This window comes from Sorex fumeus, unplaced genomic scaffold (assembly GCF_029834395.1).
Source record: "Sorex fumeus unplaced genomic scaffold, SorFum_2.1 ptg000093l, whole genome shotgun sequence".
Lineage (NCBI taxonomy): Eukaryota > Metazoa > Chordata > Mammalia > Eulipotyphla > Soricidae > Sorex > Sorex fumeus.
In genome coordinates this window covers 5,106,484-5,119,915 of record NW_026606150.1, presented here as the reverse complement: position 1 = coordinate 5,119,915, position 13,432 = coordinate 5,106,484, and the positions used below count along the sequence as shown (strand labels likewise).

At 63.2% G+C, this 13,432-nt stretch overlaps 3 protein-coding genes across 3 annotated transcripts in view; 1 reads left to right on the top strand and 2 right to left on the bottom strand.

The window, feature by feature from the left end:
• Nucleotides 1–13,432, bottom strand: part of CST6 (cystatin E/M) — a 95,300-nt gene that overhangs the window by 55,192 nt on the left and 26,676 nt on the right. The window lies entirely within an intron of this gene.
• Nucleotides 1,237–3,000, bottom strand: DRAP1 (DR1 associated protein 1). Its single transcript, XM_056131980.1, has 7 exons — nucleotides 2,697–3,000; nucleotides 2,411–2,483; nucleotides 2,217–2,310; nucleotides 2,014–2,133; nucleotides 1,840–1,933; nucleotides 1,649–1,737; nucleotides 1,237–1,427 (listed from the first exon to the last, which is right to left on the bottom strand). The coding sequence occupies exons 1-7, from the start codon at nucleotides 2,736–2,738 to the stop codon at nucleotides 1,322–1,324; spliced, it is 618 nt and encodes a 205-aa protein (XP_055987955.1). The 5' UTR covers nucleotides 2,739–3,000; the 3' UTR covers nucleotides 1,237–1,321.
• On the top strand, nucleotides 3,152–4,524 carry CUNH11orf68 (chromosome unknown C11orf68 homolog). Its single transcript, XM_056131975.1, is given in 3 exon segments — nucleotides 3,152–3,279; nucleotides 3,734–4,232; nucleotides 4,234–4,524. Coding segments are annotated over 3 exon segments (885 nt in total). The 3' UTR covers nucleotides 4,492–4,524.

Below are 13,432 nucleotides of genomic sequence, written 5' to 3'. Positions count from 1 at the left end.
AAACAAATGGACGGAATTGCACCTTCACTTGTTTTTTGCTTTGGGAGGGTCGTATCTGGCGATGCTCAGGGCTTACTCCTGGCCGGATTTGGGGACCCATATGCGATACTGGGAATCGAACCGGGGTCTGGCATGCCAGTGCCTTCTCCACTGGAATCTCACCATGAAAACCAACCCCAGCCAGCTGCACAGGCCCACAGTGCTGACTGCCCCCTACTGGCTGCTCTGAGAACGGCCTCCCAAGCCCAGTGGCCCTTCAGTTCCCGGAGACACAAACCAAGGGCTCTAGGTTGGTGTCTGGGGAATGCCGGCTCAGAGCCAGCCTAGGCCGTGCCCCGTGGCCCCTCCCTCATCAGGCGCACCCCTGGGTGGAAGCAGCGCGGGTGTGGCCTGCCCTTCCCCCCAGGCCCCCACTGGGACCCCCAAGTGTCCTACCACGAGCTCCTGGCCGCCCTTTTCATTGCTGCCGTCCAGGTCCTGGGGCTCACGAGCCCCCAGCCCACCTGTCCTCACCTCTGCCCCCAGGGCTAGCCCCCCTCTCTCACACCTTAGCCACCCCAGGCCTCATAGGCAGCTTGGCTGGAGCCCCACAGCTGCTGAGCTAGCAGTGGTGGGGGCTTCATGTGGGGGCTCTGAGTCCCCTTCCTGGTCCTCCAGGCTCTCGCCCCTTCAGGCAAGGGCACCCCTGTCCAGATTCACCCTCCTGTCCCCAGGCCCTTCGACCAAGCGTCCACCCCGCCCAGCCCCCTGACTCGCCATAAACTTGTAACCTTCTCCTGTGACCGCCGCCACCAAGTTGGAAAACTGCCCAGCCCTGCCCAAGCTTCTGTGGAAAGAAATATGGGTGTCCTGGGGGACCCCAGCCCCCATCTGGCCTGCCCCGGTCCCTGACCCCGCTGCCCCTGTCCTCAGGGCCCCGCCAGGCCACAGGGGTGCTGGGAGCTGCGGCCACGCCTGCCCCCACCCGCCCCTCACTCACGGCCCGGCTGGGCTCCGGGTCCGACCGCCTTACAGGCCCATCTGCTGCCTGGCCCTTCGCGGCAGCCCAGAGCGGCTGGAAGAGGAGGCAGTGCAGACGGACACGCGCGCTTAAGCCTCTCCCGGTGGGGTCCTGGGGCTCCTGGGGGTCCCAGAGAGGAAACCCGGTGGAGGGCGACAACCAGCCGGGACGGAGACTGGCACGACACTGGCACCTTCCTTTTCTCTCTTTCTGGTTTTTTTAATAAATTTTAATAAACTTAAGAACAGCTCTAGCCTCTCTCTTCCCCCCAGAGCAACTAAAACCGACTAAAAGGGGGTGCGGCCTGGGGGGCGGTGGGCGCTAGGAGTCATAATCCTCTTCGTCCTCTGCGTTGGGTGCTGAGGGGCCCGGGGGCGCTGGGGGCAGCGGCAGAGTCGAGTTGAAGGGCAGGAAGGGCGTCGGGGGGCTGCAGGACAGAAGGCAGGAGAGAGGGTCAGGCTCTGTCCAGGTACCCCGCACCCCAGAGCAAGTGACCTGGCGCAAGGGGGGGCGTGTGGGGGGGTGTGGCGGAGGAACAAGGAGACAAGGCTGGGTCATTCTCCCCTTAGGCGCCCTTGGTCCTCATCCCGTCCCCACATCCGCCCTCCCCCGCCAACCGAGCCTTCTCGGGGTGTCCGAACCGCTCACCTCTGAAAGGGGGCAGGGGGGTTGGTGGGCTGAGCCGGGGCGGGGGGCGCCTCCTCTTCCCCCTCCGTGTCTGTGTCCTCGGACTCGTCCTGTGGGCCAGGCAAGGGTCAGAGGTGATAAGCCCGGGCGGAGGCCACCCCCGGAGCAGCTGACCTGGCCTCGGCCTGGCCTGGACGGCAGCGTGTGCTCACCTCCTGCTCCGAGTCGGTCCCGGACAGTTTCTTGTCCTTGCCTTTGCTTCCCACGCCGCCGTTCTTCCGGCCAGTGCCACCAGGCTTCCGGCCCCTGGCGCGAGGGACAATCAATGCCCCTGCCCCGGGTCGCCCCCTCGGGCCGTCCCCCCCTCCGGGGGCCCTGGTCCCCACCTGCGGGCAGCCTTGTCCCCATCCATGTGGTTGTCTTCGCCGTCCCCCTGCATGTCGGGCACCGCGGCCACCAGGTCCTTCAAGAAGTCAAACTGCTGCTCCAGCTCGATGCACTGCTTCCTGGAGGGGGCGGGCGGCAGGTGGGCTCGCAGGCCAGGACCCCGGGCGCCCCGCCGCCGCCGCCCCTGCCCAGGGCCACTCACAGGTGCGACGTGGTCATGGTCTTGGCGTTGCGGGACTGGGTCACTTGGCACGCTTTCTTCAGCAGCGACTCCAGGAAGAGCTCCAGCGCCCGGGCTGCGGGCCGTCAAGGAGAACGCGGGCGGCGCGTGGGGGTCCCGGGCGGCCGCCTCCCCCGCGCCCCGCCCCCCGGGCCCCCGGCCCCCGGCCAGGATACAGATGATGACAGGTACGGCTGCCGCCACCTTCCCGATCTCCTCGTCCGTCTGCATGATCTTCTTGATCCGCGCCTGCGGGAGGGCCAGAGGGCTCGGACCCGGGGCCCGGCGGGGGCCGCGGGGGGCGGGGAGGGGGACCGGGCCCGGGGGGCGGGGCGTCCGGGCCCCCTAGGCGCCGCCGCCGCCGCCGCCGCCGCCCCCCGGCCGGCCGGGCCCGAGCGTGCGGGCGGCCGCCGCGCCCGCGCCCGCGCCCGCGCCCCCGGGCCGGCCCGGCCACGTGCTCACCGGCGGGAACCGCGCGTTGTACTTCTTCTTCTTGCTCGGCATCGCGGCGCCTCCTCGCTCGCCGCGCCGGGCCCAGCGCCGCCGCCGCCCGCAGCCTCCGGGGCCCGGGCCTGCTCGCCGCCCGCCGCGCGGCCCGGGTCCTGGCGCCGCCCGCTCCGCCCCCGCCGCTCCCCGCAGGTCCTAGCGCCGCCGGGCAGCGCGCCGCTCGCTGGCCCGAGCGCCCGCCCCTCCGCAGCCTCCCGGGGCCGTGCGCGCCGGTCCGGGCCTGGACCACCACTCGGGCCCGGCCCCAAGGCCTGAAGAGCGAACGTTGGCCCCGCCCTCCCGCCGCGGCCCCGCCCTCCCGCCGCGGCCCCGCCCTCCTCCCGCGGCCCCGCCCCCGCCCGCGGCCCGCCCGGCCCCGCCCCGCGCTGCGCTTGTCTATAAAGTTGTTGTTGAGGCCGCCGGACGCTAAGATGGCGGCGGCGGCGGCGGCGGCGGCCGTGGCGGGGGCGGGGGCGGGGCGCGGCGGCGCGGCGGAGCCCCGGCAGGAGCGGGGCCGGGGCCGGGGCTGGACCGGCGCGGAGCGCGGCGAGGGCCGGAGGTGAAGGCGGGCCGGCGGGCGGGAGCGGGCCGGGCGCGGCCGCGGGCCGGGCGGGCGGGCGGGCGGGGGCTAATGGCGGCGGGCGGGGGCCGGGGCAGCGCTCGCGCGGGGGTCGGGCCGGCCTCGCCCCGGCCTCTCGGGGCCCTCGCCGCGGCCGCCGTGGGGGGGTTTCCGCCGCGCACACGCGGGGGCCCGGCGCTCGGGCTGCGCGGCTGCGGCGAGCCGCCGGGGGTGGGACCCGCCGCGCCGGGCCACGCACGCCCGGGCCCACCCGGGCCCACCCGGCCGCGACCTTGTCCGCGCCCCGCGGGCTGCACCCCCCGGGCTGCGGGGCCGGCCGGACGGCGCCCCTCGCCCCCCGCGGGCGCCTGGCACACGCAGGGCAGTTGAGGCACGGGGCGCCCCCGCCTGGCCCGGGCCGGGCCGCCGCGCTGACCGGGACCCCTTCCTGCAGGATGGAGCCTGGCGAGGAGCCCGAGGAGGAGGACTCCCCCGGCGGCCGGGAGGACGGCTTCACCGCCGAGCACCTGGCCGCGGAGGCCATGGCGGCCGACATGGACCCCTGGCTGGTGTTTGACGCCCGGACCACCCCTGCCACGGAGCTGGATGCCTGGCTGGCCAAGTACCCACCGTCCCAAGTCACCCGCTACGGGGAGCCCGGCTCGCCCAACTCGGAGCCAGTGGGCTGGATTGCGGCCTACGGGCGGGGCTACGTCCCCAACTCCGGCGACGTGCAGGGCCTGCAGGCGGCCTGGGAGGCCCTGCAGACGGGCGGGCGGCCCATCACGCCGGGCACCCTGCGGCAGCTGGCCATCACCCACCAGGTGCTCTCGGGCAAGTGGCTGATGCATCTGGCCCCGGGCTTCAAGCTGGACCACGCCTGGGCGGGCATTGCCCGGGCCGTGGTGGAGGGCCGGCTCCAGGTGGCCAAAGTGAGCCCCCGCTCCAAGGAGGGGGGGGCGCCAGGTGATCTGCGTGTACACGGACGACTTCACGGAGCGCCTGGGCGTGCTGGAGGCGGACGCCGCCATCCGCGCGGCGGGGGTCAAGTGTCTGCTCACCTACAAGCCTGATGTCTACACCTACCTGGGCATCTACCGCGCCAACCGCTGGCACCTGTGCCCCACGCTCTACGAGAGCCGTTTCCAGCTGGGGGGCAATGCCCGCGGGTCCCGCGTGCTGGACCGCGCCAATAACGTGGAGCTCACCTAGGGGGGGACACCCCCCTGCCCTCCTGTAGGGTTGGAACCTCTGCTCCTCCTGGCCCCCACCCGAGGCCATAGGAACTGCGAATCTTGGACCCTGAAACTTCAGCCCTCCCTGCAGGGCTGAGTTGGTCCCCGCTGGCTGGAAGCTCTGGTCCTTGAGGACTGGACCCAAAGCCGCACCTCTGCCAGCCGGGAGCCGGTCCAGGTGCAGACAAGGGCGGCAGGAGAGTTTTCCTGGTCGCCGTTGTCCCCGCTGCGTCTGATTCCTCCTGCATCCCCCCCCCCCTTTGGCCCTCTCTCTCACGAGAGAAAACTTTGCGCTTCCGGTCACAGTTGGAGACCCAGGGCCTTTGCTGTCCGGGGCAGAGGCCCTGCAGGCCTGAGCATGCCATGGCGGGGGGTCCGGGGCCTGCCCTCTTTCTTCTGCCTGCTCGACCTGTACCGCCCGGCTGCCTGTCCAATAAAGCCCAGCCCGGTCTGTGTCTTGAGTGTTTCTTAAACGGCTTGGGTGGTTCTTGCGAGGATTGGTGCTTGCCGGGGAGGGGCGGGCAGGAGGTGTTACTCCTGCTGGGCGGGGCCTCTCACTGCCTGGCTGGCACCTCTCAAGTCCCCGCAGAGCCAGCCCAGGAGTCAGAATCCGCTGCTCAGAGATCTCTGCGATTGGGCTGGAGTGACAGTACAGTGGGTATGGTCCCCCTAAGCCCTGAGCATGCCCGGGTATGTCCCATCCATCAGGATGGGATTTGTGCTGACACAGCCTCATTTGGTGCAGAACTGGGTTCCTGCCATGAGGCCAGGTTGTCTCTATGCAGTGAGCCCTGCTCTCCAAGCACCCCGTTGAAACCCCCCGACACTTTCCAGCTAGAGTGCTCACGTAAGCTCCACTGAAGCCCCAGTGTGGGTGGAGAGCGCTGACCCCATCCCGGCTGTCAGACTTCTGTGTCCGTGTTCAGTGTCCTGGGCCACCGTGTGCACCAAGCCCAGGAGCAGCTCTGCTCAGCGTCGGTGTCACACATGGTTTGCTGCCTGGTTTGAGCACCCCCCACAGAGGGGTATGGCCCAGCAGGCACCCCAACTGCAGACACAAGCGTGCTGTAGCCGGGAAGCACCACCCTGGGAGCACCATGACCGTGACAACTGCGCCTCACTTGAGAGGGGTCCCGGCCAGCACCCCGCCACGGCAGCATCAGGTGAGGGGGAGGGACCAAGATGGAGACAGTCCTGCCGGGTCGCTCTGTGAAGGTGCCGCCGCCACTTCTGGGGTCTGGGTCCTTCCATCCCCCTCTTGCTCATTCACTCCAGGCCTCACCCACCTGCCCTCCCCCCCACCGGCCGCTGGAACCCCGGGGCATCTGCCAGTCCCCCAACCCGTGCCGGCAGCCTTGGCTGGAGACCAGCGCATCTGCCAGGGAGCCCCGGGAGGCAGCTCGCGTGCCGAGTGGGGCTGACTCAGCCCGCGGCAGCCTCATCAGCCTGGAATCTGGAGCGGAGATGCCAGGGGGCTGACTGGGTGGAAGTGGGTGAGTCACGAGGCTGCTCGGCCCCCCCACCCCAAACTTCCCCAGGGCTGGTCCCCCTCAGCCCAGCCCTGGGGAATCCCCAAGCCAGGTGGTCACCTGGCAGGAGCCTGCGCTCCCCTCCCACACAGCAGACCTCATCATGCCAGGCTGGGGGGTCCCCACCACCGCTCAAACCCTTGCCGTGGCCCATCCTGCCCCCACTCACTCTGCATGTCGAAGTCCCTCCCGCTCAGCCTTTTGGGGTTCCCCACAGCATAGGTGGAGTCTGCTCTCCCGTGGCATATCCCCCCTCAGGCACCCCTTCTGCTGGTGCTCACCGGGCACTCTTCCCCTTGGCATCAGCTCCAAGCCCTGGGTCGCCTTGGCCCTGCCTGCCCGCGGCCGCCCACCTCCCACGGGTACACAGCACGAGTGCAAGGCTGACCCCAGCCCTGCCCTGAGCCCAGCGTGTGCCTGGCACAGCCTCGGATGAAGGAGTGAAGTGAATGAATGCATGCACACAGGGGGCATGATGAACCCCAGACCCTTGACCGCACGCGCGCCCTGCGCCCTCCTGCACGGCACTCACGCTGCTGGCTAGGCTGAGGGCCAGGGTCGACGTTCCCCTTCTCAGCGGGCCTCCTCGCCGCACCCCCAGGCTTTCCCAGGGACCCTCGGGACAGCGGCTGCTGTGCACCCATCCCCATTGTCTCACCCACACCCACCCACCCACATTGTCTCACGATGGCCATTGCCAGGAAAGGGCACTGAGGCGGGGAGCGTGAATGAATGAAACTTGGTTCGAGGTTACAAAACTGAGTGGCAAGCCCAGAACGGAAGCCTGCTCACCCTGATCTGAGCTCCAAGAGGCGACGATGAGGGGGGACGGGGGGAGGGGCACAGGATGCTGAGTTCTGACTCTCAGGCACATGGATTGGGCAAGACCAAGAGCCCCACTTCACTGACTAAACGGAGGGCTCGCCTAGACAAGAGATCTCCCAGCAGCGGCGTGCGGGGGGCCAGCTCCCTGCCAGGCCAGACGTTCCCCAAGACCCACGCTGGGGGCTGGCGGGGTCCCTGAACCGTTAGGCTAGCCTGAGCTCATCCCACTGGGAATAAAGGGTGGCCAGGCCGTTGGAACTTGGAACTGCAACCCGGGAGCTGTGGGGGGCAGGGCAGGGGAGCCTCACACAGAGACCGAGACGGGGGAGGCCTGGAGGGGCTGGAATGGGAGAACGGCTGAGTCGGGAGAAAGCCGCAGCGGGCATTGGCCTGCCGGGATTTTCCCAGGAGGGCACCGGCACCCTGCTCCACCCGCCCGCCCCACGGGGAGGGGCCCTGGCAGGGACTGGCTCAGGTCACAGGCTGATTCATCCGGAGGGAAACTCCCCGCTCGTCTGACACGCATCCCCCAGACACCGAGGGGGAACCTGAGAGCGGCCAAGCCAGACCCCCACCAGCCCCTCTGTCCTTACTACTGGCCCCCACACAGGACCTGCATGGCCAGCTGAGGGCCAGCCTCCTGAAGTGTCAGACCGGAGCCTGGCAGAGGCTGGGCAGGGGCACCTCCATTTTCCGCCACTCAGATGGTGGGAAGATGAAGGGCAAATGGACACCCCGACGCCCCCTGGCCAGGCATTATGGCCAGTCCCCCTTCTCCGTGGGGACGCGTTCCACGTTGTCTCTGGAGATCTGAAAGCCGCAGACTGCGCTGAGCCTCGTTTATGCTGTTGGGCCTGGGTGTCCTGACCTTTGCGGAAGTTTAATTCGTAAACTCGGCACAGTAAGAAATTAATATTAAGCAATAATTAAACTGAACATAAGAAAAATGGCTAGGGAGTAATGGGGTCAAGGGCCTTGGGAACATCGGTGGTGCTGGGGCTTGGGGGTGTAGAACTACATACCCAAGCCGCAGAGTCAATAACCCTGAAAGCCGGAGATCCAAACTCAACCACTGAACTGAAAAATGTGCCTGTCAAGCGCGGAGGGCGTTTGCCTTGCCCGCAGCCAACCTGGTTTCAATCCCCGGCATCCTATATGGTCCTCTGAGTACCACCAGGGGTAATTCCTGAGTGCAGAGCCAGGAGTAACCCTTGAACATCACTGGGTGTGACCCAAAAAAGCAAAATAATAATCATAATAATAATAATGATTTAAATCACTGTCACTGTCCTCCCGTTGTTCATCGATTTGCTCGAGCGGGCCCAGTAACATCTCCATTGTGACACTTGTTACTGTGTTTGGCATATGGAATACGTCACGAGTAGCTTGCCAGGCTTTGCCATGCAGGCGAGATACTCTCGGTAGCTTGCCGGGCTCTCTGAGAGGGGCAGAGGAATCGAACTCGGGTCGGCCATGTTGGCCGCTTGCAAGGCAAACGCCCTACCCGCTGTGCTATCGCTGATTTAAATGAAAAATAAAAGTGTGCTTGTCAAGCAGGACGGTGTTTTCCTTGCACACAGTCAACCCGGGATCGGTCCCCAGCATTCCATATGGTCCCTGAGCACCGCCAGGAGTAATTCTGCAGAGCCAGAAGCAATTCTTGAGCACTGCAGGGTGTGGAGTAAAAACCAACCCCCCCCCCCCCCGCAAAGGTACCTGTCAAAGAGGCAGGCTGGGGAGGTTTCGGGGGGAGGAATGTGGAGACACCAGTGGAGGGAGGTTCATGCTGGCGGCAGGACTGATGCTGGAACATTGTTTGCCTAAAACTTGGTTATGAATAACTTCATAAATCATAGTCACTGTCACTGTCCTCCCGTTGTTCATCAATTTGCTCGAGCGTGCCCAGTAACGCCTCCATTGTGACAATTGTTACCGTGTTTGGTATATCGAATACGTCACGGGTAGCTTGCCAGGCTTTGCCATGCGGGCGAGATACTCTTGGTAGCTTATTGGGCTCTTCGAGAGGGACAGAGAAATCAAACTTGGGTCGACCTGGTAGGACACGTGCAAGGCAAACACCCTACCCGCTGTGCTCTTCTCCAGCCCATAAATCATAGTATCTCAATGAAAATATGTAGAAAAGAAAAATAGTTACAGGGGTCTGGAGAGATAGAACCGGTAGACCACTTGCCTTGTGCATAGTCCACCTGGGTTTGATCCCTGGCACCCACAGGGTCCCATCAAGAGTGAGCCCTGAGCACAGAGTCAGGAGTAAGTCTTGCACACCACCAGGTATGCCCCCCGCCTAAAGGAAAGAAAAATGAGCACAGGATACTATAATAATTCAATGAGTGCAATGATCACTTGACCTCCCGTTACTTATCGATTCCCTCAAGCGGGCGCCAGTAACATCTGCATTCGTCCCTGTTGCATGCTAGGGTAGCCCAGTGGAATCTGTTCGTTCTAGGAACATGAAGAGCCTCAAACCGGTCATTCAGGGTCTTGACGAAGACTAGTCTTGATGAGTACAATATACTATAATAATTCAATTGAAAAATCTTAGCACGCCGAAGGCTGTGTGTTCGCGGGCTCACTAGATGGTACTGTCTCGCTGCCCGCGTTTGGTGCTCTTGAGTCTCTGTGTGTGGCCTGGATCGGGACGGCTATTGGCCAAGGGCAGATGAAGGAAGAAACGAGGGCCAGGCTGGTCGATATCAATGGTAGTTTATTCCAGTCCCCTTCACTCCTGTCTCTCCTCTGCCTCCTTCTCTCCTGGGCTCCAATCTGGAACCCTTTCTCCTTCTGGCTCTGATTCTGGATCTCTGGAGCCCGAGCTCTGAGCTCTCTCACTCTCACTTCTGACTCTCTCTCCCAAGCTTACAGTCTTAGTTTACATAGCAATCACGTAAGGCGGTGACACAAAGGTGGATTGAACATGGACAAATCAACAAAGAGAGGTAAGACCACTCCTCCAGGAGATTAACTCAAGGATAAAATCTCATCTAAAGAGATTACTCCAGATTAGTAATTAGGAGATCGCTCAAGGGTGGGATCCCGACAAGGGTGTATTCTTTCCTCAGCTAGTAATCTACTTAAATAGTTGTAGTAAATCTACTTCTAATATTTCTAGCAATGTCATTCTGTGTGAGCACAGTAAGAGATATAAACTTAGTTTGGTTCTTCCTGAGAACATCTCACTATACATTCCGCAGTCCTCAGGCCAGGTTAGTCTTCCTAGCCCAGCAGGGTCCTAGTCTCGTCATTACTTACCTTTGGATCATGACAGCATTTGTCCATGATCATGTCTTCAACTCATAGTTGAGTATTGTGGCGCTTTGGCCTGGCCCATTTCGATGCCAGGGTGGCTCACAGCTTGCCCTGGGTCCATTCAGTCCCTTGTCGGGACCCTGCTTTTGAGGTGCTGGGAACTAAGGGCAACTGAGTCAAGAAAGCAGATGCCCAGGAGTAAATGTTATTCGGAGTCAATCAACTCCCAAGTTACAAAACATAATATTAACTGTCTTCCTGTGTCCGTACAGAAAGGACATAGCTTTACGGTGAACTATTCAAAAGACATAAGGAGAGGAGAAAGGCAATATTAACTTATAATACAAGTTCAGTGCCCTGGGAAGGGTGTGACCCGATAAACCTAAGCTACCTGAGGAAGGACAAAACAGTGTTATCCTACAATTCAATGAGTACAATATACTATAAGAATTCAATGAGTACAGGGGGTTGGAGCGATAGCACAGCGGGTAGTGTGTTTGCCTTACATGCAGCACGACCCGGGTTCGATTCCCAGCATCCCATATGGTTCCCCAAGCATGGCCAGGAGTAATTCCTGAGTGCATGAACCAGGAGTAACCCCTGTGCATCGCTGGGTGTGACCCAAAAAAGAAAAAAAAAGAATTCAGTGAGTACAAAGTACTGTAACGATTGGGGTTTCAGTTTGGCGGGAGGGGGCTTTGGGGGGCCGCAGGCAGTGCTGGGAAACGGGGCAAGTGCCTTACCCGTGACTCTCCAGCCCTACACGCTAGAATGAAACTTCAGCGGCTCCGAGGTCACGCATGAGGTAATGACTAGGTAGTCAGGGGGCCCCCCTCAGAGCGTCCCGCGGGAGCCCGGGGCCTTCTCCCCGCTCTGCCTTTCCCTTTCCGCCTGCGGCGAGGACGAATCCACAGCAGCGGTGCTTGAGTCCACACCGCCAAGGCCGTGACGTTCTGGAACCTCCACGACTCCCAGCAGTGGCGGGTGGGAGGGAGACGGGGAGCCGGGGCGGGGGAGGCATGTGTGTATGTTTGTGTGTGTGGGGGGGGTGTGCATGCGTGTACATGTGTGCGCGCATGTATATGTCCGAGCCTCGTGTTCGTGTGTTCCTTTCCCTGCACGCAGCTGCTCTGGCTGGAGGGACTCCTGGACACTGTCGGGATGGGGCTCTTCCTCCCCATCCCAGCTGCCTCCCACGGAGGCTGCACCTCCAGCCCCAGTTCCTCCTCTTCCTCACGGGATTCGAGGAGTCTGGCAAAGAAACCAGCCAAATCCCAATCCGCAGAGGCCGGGAGAGGGCGGCTGCACGCCCGCCAGCCTTCCTCAGACGGCTGAATCGGCTCCAAACCCCAAGCCCTTCCTCCCTTCCCGTCTGCTCACCGCCTCCGCGCCCCACCCACCCACCCACACACGGGCGCACACACAGCTACATGAGTGTGCACATGCGTGCACACACATGTACATGTGTGCACACACACACACACGCAGGCACATGAGCATGTTCAGGTGTGCGCGCACATACACATGCAGGCACAAACACGCACACACACACACACACACACACACACACACACGTGCGTACTCTGGGCAGGGAAGTGCGGGTGTTGTGGGAAAGTGGAGACTTGTCGCCCAGAGGCAGGTCTGGGGGCCCCACACAGAAAAACTCTTTCCCATCTGACTGTGACTCACCCCTCGCCCCCCATGACTCAGTTTACACCGTGCCCAGAGGTCCTCCCAGCACGGGTGGGGCAGTTTATGGGTCCTGTCAGCCTTTCATCCGGGGAGGTGAGTGTGGAGCTGGTGCCAGGGCAGCTGGGTGAGGGCCCATGAGCCAGGTGACAGGAGGCGGCTTTAGGGCTGGTCTGCTGGAACCCGACATGGTTGGGGTCAGGCCAAGCGGGCTGCGCACCCTGGAGGAATCGGTCCCTGTGACACACATCCTTACCCACCTACCCCCTGTATTTACTGTTTTGGGGGTGCCAGGGAACAAGTCCATGGGAGGCGTGGCTTCTGCCACTGTGCTACACCCCAGGGACAGTCCCGTCTTAGTTGCCTTCCTGCTTCCGGGAAAAGCGGGCACCTCGTGTCATTTGTGAAAGCAGAGGGGGAGAAACTTGCTCTGTCACAGCCTACAAGGGCCCTGCTGAGCCCCAAACCCGGCCCCCCCAATGCCAACACTCATGGCTCCCCTCAAGAGCCCCTCCTCTGCCCCCCAGTAAGCTGCAGGGCTCACCCTCTGTAAATCACTACTCTGCGAGAAAGGGAAACTGAGGAAACAGTTACACACTCAATATTACCAACCAGGTGCAGCCAGGCCCACAGAAGATGCACTCTATGGGGGCTGGAGGGGCTGCGAGCCCCTCACCCCAGGGGAGCATTTAGGGCCACTTCCGGCAGCCCGGAGGCCTCTCCCTCTTTGCAGCCTCCGAGGGACAGCGAGGCGGTCACAGCAGGGCACGCAGCTCCCCGGACAGCAGGACATGCCCAGGCGCTGCGCGGGCCAGCAGCCTCATGCCCGGCCATTCCCTTCGTTGGCCCTGGGCTCCCCAACCTACCGTAAGACCAGGAAGCCCAGAGCCTGAGCCATTCGATCACCCGCACCTCCAGCCTCTAGAAACAACACACGCCCCGGGCAGGGGTGAGCACGAAGAACAGTGCACTGACCTTGCATGCAGCTGACCCGGGCGCCATCCCCAGCACCACATACAGTCCCCTGAGCCCAGCCAGGAGTGACCCCTGAGCACAGAGCCAGGAGTAAGCCCTGAGCACCACCGCTGGGCGTGGCCCCCAAACCAAAATAAACAAATGAATGAATAAACACAGGCTCCTTCTCATTCTCAGGGTCGAAAGCGTTGCTCGTTGCTCACATGGCTGAAAACAGCCCAACAAGGTGCTCAACCACACTCAGGCTCTCTCCTGGGGGCTCTAAGGGTGCTGGCTAGGGCCTTACTCAGTGCACCCCCTCCCACACACACACCCCTCTGTGTGCCCTGAGCCACAGTTCCCAGCGTCGACTCTTGCTGACTTTAACCCCACCCTTCAACCCCATCCTTTGGCCAGAAGCCTGCCCCCAATCCAGAGGGAGAGCCCCCCATCCCAGGAGCCCTGCAGGCCCTCTCCGGCCAGGCCCTGGTGCCCTGGGGGCCTTTGGGGGCTGCAGGCACCTGCCGTGGGGTCCAAGTCTGTGATCGTTCCACAGCTGCCCCACTCGCCTCCAAACTCCATGAATTTCAGGGAAAGGGAAGAACAAGGGGACTGGCATGGCCCCATAGACTCCTGGTCCCAGGCAACACACAC

Excerpts from the sequence above, each read along its gene's own strand:
- DRAP1 (XM_056131980.1), bottom strand. The coding sequence starts at position 2,738 with ATGCCGAGCAAGAAGAAGAAGTACAACGCGCGGTTCCCGCCG. Across the intron at positions 2,134-2,216 it reads ACCATGACCACGTCGCACCT|GAAGCAGTGCATCGAGCTGG; the intron begins GTGAGTGGCCCT and ends CGCCCCCTCCAG. Across the intron at positions 1,428-1,648 it reads CCCCCTGCCCCCTTTCAGAG|CCCCCCGACGCCCTTCCTGC; the intron begins GTGAGCGGTTCG and ends TCTGTCCTGCAG.